The sequence below is a fragment of the Lactuca sativa genome, chromosome 9 (genome assembly GCF_002870075.4).
Source record: "Lactuca sativa cultivar Salinas chromosome 9, Lsat_Salinas_v11, whole genome shotgun sequence".
In the NCBI taxonomy this organism is placed as follows: Eukaryota; Viridiplantae; Streptophyta; class Magnoliopsida; order Asterales; family Asteraceae; genus Lactuca; species Lactuca sativa.
The window spans coordinates 37274268-37279197 of NC_056631.2; the positions used below are offsets into that span (position 1 = coordinate 37274268).

At 36.2% G+C, this 4930-nt stretch overlaps 1 protein-coding gene across 1 annotated transcript; it reads right to left on the minus strand.

Annotated features, from left to right (window-relative positions):
* Positions 1 to 1269: 1269 nt before the first annotated feature.
* LOC111882682 (laccase-7) lies at positions 1270 to 4246 on the minus strand. Its single transcript, XM_023879048.3, has 6 exons — positions 4084 to 4246; positions 3639 to 3790; positions 3282 to 3526; positions 3057 to 3188; positions 2012 to 2962; positions 1270 to 1674 (listed from the first exon to the last, which is right to left on the minus strand). The coding sequence occupies exons 1-6, from the start codon at positions 4189 to 4191 to the stop codon at positions 1544 to 1546; spliced, it is 1719 nt and encodes a 572-aa protein (XP_023734816.1). The 5' UTR covers positions 4192 to 4246; the 3' UTR covers positions 1270 to 1543.
* Positions 4247 to 4930: the final 684 nt, after the last annotated feature.

Consider the following 4930-nt stretch of genomic DNA (forward strand, 5'->3'; position numbering starts at 1 on the left):
GAAACTTAATTTATCATCATCGGCCGGCAACTGTTCACCACGAAAGTTCATGGTTCGAACCAAAACGGTTAAGTTTGGACAGTGTTGAAGGATTTTCAGAGTGTTTCAGAGGTTACTGAAACTGCAATTCGAGAGGGAAAGGTAAGAAAGTGATCGAAAATTCTTGAAAGTTTTAGGGATTTCACCATGGAATCTGTTTCTGGCGAGATTTATAGCTCTTAAATTCCGGAAAGACGAAAGGTCGTCAGGAATGGAACCGAAAAAGTTCTTCGTGCCAAGATCAAGTGAGGTGAGGTTCATCATCATGGAACAGTTAAATTCAATCGGACCATTGAATGAATTGTTTCTTAAATTAAGAAAAGAGATAACCGGTGAATTTGAGAGTGTGAATGTATGTCACCGGAGAAACGATTCGATTGAGCTGAGAAATGAGTCAAGTTTGGAAAATTATGGAAGAAGTCCGGTAGATTCCCGGAAAGCTGGTTTGATGAAACATCCATTTAACGAATTCACATGTAATTTAAGGACACGAAGTCCAGTGGAATTAACAAATATACCAGCGGGAATAGAACCATGAAAGCCATTACTAAAGAAGTCTAGTTCTTAAAGTGCAAGCAGGTTAATGCTATCAGGGAAAGCTCCATTAAAATCATTACTGCTCAAATCAAGAACTTCCAGAGGGGCGAAATGAAAGAGGGAAATTGGAAGAGGACCGATGATGATGAATTCGTAGGCCACCATCCATCGATAGCCAATTCCAATCCATTCTTGAAACCCTCTAAAGATTTTAAATCCATTAATCCAAAAAAAAAAAAAACAGTTTATGCAAAAATGGTCCCTTATATATGAAATGACGAATTTACCCTCACGTGTGAGGCACATGAGGGGGCTTAACAGATCCTACTTAACGGGAGTTAAGTCCAGGGACCAAAACCACATACAAACCACTCCAAAAGGACCATGGATCCAAAAAACTCGTGGTTTGGACTAAAATCCCAAAATTTTGCATACCAAAGGGACCATTTTTGCAATTTTGTCTTATTATTATTGTTAGATTTCTAGCAGCTTATAAGTTGAATATTTGTTGGATGGATTGGTTTAAAAGTCCTTATGTTAGCTATTGAATTTTGTAGGTGGGTTCCACTAGTTTGTTAATAGTCATTTATAATATTTGTTTGGTTTAAAATAAGTATCAATCTTGACATTAAGAAAATAACTCCGACATGCTACAATTTATTTAAGACTGAATAGAATATTTACCAAAAGAAAGAAGAAAAAAGATCATTTGATTCCATTGGAACTTTTCAACGCATATCCAACACGCGATTTGAATTTTATACAAAAATTTAATATGACAACAAATCAATACATATATAAAAAAAAAACATTACACATCATGCCTACAAAAAGAATCGGTCATAGGCTTACAGGTTTATTAATGATAAAAAACAAATATCGAATCCTCATGTACTTACATACAAATGTAAGCAAATCCATCTTTATGCACAGTTTAATTACGTCCGATATTCTTCGCCGTCCGTTTTTAGCACCGAGGGAAGTCGGCAGGTGGTGGTGGCAACGTGGATTCCGGTGTTCCTCCGTTTTCCACCAAAAAAGCGGTTCCTAGTCCCCATGGCATGTGTACATCCAAATGACAGTGAATAAACCAAGCACCTGAAAAAAAAAAAACAAATAAAAAAGTCAATAATGTGAAAAGTTTTCGATATATAATTCTATTAAAGTATGCAAATTCAGCTTATTTAGATGAAAATAAGCTAATCATGCATGGTCGCTTCAATAAAGCATAAGTCAAACATAGCATATTCGTTTTTTTTTTTAAGATAAAATATTTTCTGTAATCCAGATCATTTCCACCAAAACATGTGTTGGATTAGATTATGCTAGATAACGTAAGGAAACAGTCAATAAAATGAAAATACATAAAAAGGTCAACATTTTATAATTAATAAATGAAATTGTGAGGAGATGAGTCATGAGATGAGGTGATCACCTGGATTATTTGCACGGAATCTGATGGCAGCCCAACCACCGGTGGGAACCCCAATCGTGTTCCGTTCTTGTGGGTTAACCAAATTAAACTTTCGTGGGTCATTTATGGGATCATAGTTGCCAAATCCTTGAGCCAAGATGTAGAAGTTCATTCCATGCAAATGCATGGGGTGATTTTCAATACCCACCAAGGCTGTGTTCTGAAACACGAGTTGAACAGTCGAATTAAACTTGAGCTGCTTCACACTTGTCAACTTTGGTGTCGTCATAAGAGGCTGATTGAAGCTAAGGGTAGTGTTAGTGTAATCGAATACAACCGGTGGTTGATCTGGGAAATCAGTCGTGTAAATCCCACTAACGTTTCTATAAAAAGCTTCCAACATAGAGATCGTTGATGGTAGAACAAATGAATGATTGTTCATGCTTGCAGACATTCTTTGCCCGAATATCCCTCCACATGTTTGGTTGTTTCCACACTCCGATATCCCGAGTCCCATGGTTACATACATGCTCTCGTCGACTGTTTGTGGAACCGGTGACCAGAAAGGGCTAGTGACAAGTGCAGTCATGTTGCTTTCAAATCTAAAAGCTGTTGGTGTGTCGTTCAAAGCAGGTAGGACTGGAAGAACTGGTGTTGTTTGTGTGGCGTTTTCGTAAGCTAAGATCGCGGTGGTGGTGCTGTTATTGATCGTCACTGCGATTGCGCTAAGGTATGGACGCGCCGCCATGTAATATAATCCCGGTGATTGGTTTGCAGTCAATAAGACATCGGTGGTTTGACCTGGACCCATGACGACAACATCTGTTTGGAAAGGGTTTGTGTAGGCTGCATCTGCCCCAACCACTGTCAAGTTGTGGTTCGCTATCTTGAAGAAGAGTTGACCATTGAGAGCAGCGTTGATTAGTCTCAACAGATATGTTTTGCCTGGGACAACTTGAAGCGTGTATGTTTCTGATTCGAACAAAAACAAGAAATCGTTAACTAAAAAAAAGAACTAGAAATTAAACCCATAAGCATGAGAAAGTTAATTAATTTAGCTACTTACTATTTGATGGGCAAGAAGGATACAAATCACCGGGCCACCCGTTGATGGTGTAAGCATCAGAGTTGTTAGGTGCCACTCCGGTAGCTAGTGCAGCGTTCTCAACATCGATAACGTTAGCATTCCACCATTCTCCTGAAATGTTTTATTATATATATTAATTAATTACAGAGATAAGACGATCATACTCCTACAAATAAAAAAGCATCAAACAAGAACTTCACATACCCAAGAGGATTGTCTGTTCACGATAGGGTTTAACAAAAGGGTATTTTTGTCCGTCTCGTGGGCGGATGACCAGAGCACCATAAACGGTTGCCCGGATCCATTGAGTATGTGCATGCCACCATAAAGTGCCCACTTGTCCGGTGAGATTGAACCTGTAGGTATAGTTATTTCCTGGCCTGATCGGGCATTGTGTGATGAATTCAGGCCCATCCGCCCATTGACTTCGCATTTGGAACACCCCATGCCTGCATTACAGCCATTACGTACGTTTGAGTTGCATGTTTAATTTCACTCAATCGAGTATATCATTTTATCATTCAAAACACTATTCCATAAAAATAAATATTAGTTACTTACCAGTGGATAGTAAGGTTGTATGGAGATTCATTGAAGACATGAACGATAAGAGTGTCACCCTCCTGTACCCTTAGAGTTGGCCCTGGAAGGCTTCCATTTACTGCCACGATTACATGATTTTGACATAATCGACTCGTCGTCAGATTTTTTACCTACACCAATAAAGTTATTTAAAAAAAAAAACCATGTGAGTTTCAAGAAAATTACAACATGTCAATTTTGTACATCATTTAATAATAGACCAACAAGCCGACAATGAAATACATGTGTTAGATATATCTATCTTTATCTAAACAACTATTAGCTAGAGGAAGAGGGTTAGATCAATCAATGAAATGGCAATTATATTTCCACTGATCACCAACTCATGTTTTCTTTCTGGTGTAAGAAATTAACACGACAATGGAAGTAAAATATACAAGGAAGGAAGGAAGGATGTCGGTACATGAAATGAAGTCTCCACTATTGCGGCTGATGTTGTTGACAAACACAAGGAGAGAAAAACTAGTAGGATTCCAACGGGAAACAACAAACACACCATTGTCGATCGCATGATGCAAAGATAGTATGAAATTTCTATAAGATTTGTAAATGACTTGGGTATTATATGTAAGCGAGGGCTATATATATATATATATATAGAAAACTACTTGGCCCGTAAGGAATTTTTTATTGTGAAAAAGGATTCAGTAGTGGGTAGATGAGGCTTTTGACAGAAGAACATTTACATGGATTCGTGAAAGATATGCGTACGTAAAGTAATTTTGTAAATTGCTAACTCTTTATTTATTTATTTCTTCTAATGTTCGATTGATTATTTATTATATTTATGAGGTTATAACGATTTTTGTATACATGATTATTTTTATATAATAAAATTATTGAATGTGATTACATTTATTATATGAAATTGATTATTTTTTATATAACTATTTTGTTTTGTATTATGAGATATTAATTCTCATTTAATTTGCAAATTATTAAATTTATAAAAAATGTATATATTTTTTAAAACACTAAAGATTATAACACGCCCTAAATACATGCCGTACGTAAATACAATACACGTAGTAAATATAATGACACATTTTTGGGTCATTTGTACCCTTTTAAGGTCCACCATGCGTGTAATTAAAGTCCCATTTGGATTGTGTTTCGTAACAAAAATTCAATTTATTCAAAGGTACAATTAACGCAAAAATGAAATATGTTTGTAGTTATTCTTTCTACAAATATTTTCATATCTTTTTGTTAGGTGATATCATCATCAAGTCAATAGTCACACATTTAAA

Excerpts from the sequence above, each read along its gene's own strand:
- LOC111882682 (XM_023879048.3), bottom strand. The coding sequence starts at position 4,191 with ATGCGATCGACAATGGTGTGTTTGTTGTTTCCCGTTGGAATCCTACTA. Across the intron at positions 3,791-4,083 it reads TAGTGGAGACTTCATTTCAT|GTAAAAAATCTGACGACGAG; the intron begins GTACCGACATCC and ends TTATTGGTGTAG. Across the intron at positions 1,675-2,011 it reads ATTCCGTGCAAATAATCCAG|GTGCTTGGTTTATTCACTGT; the intron begins GTGATCACCTCA and ends TTTTTTTTTCAG.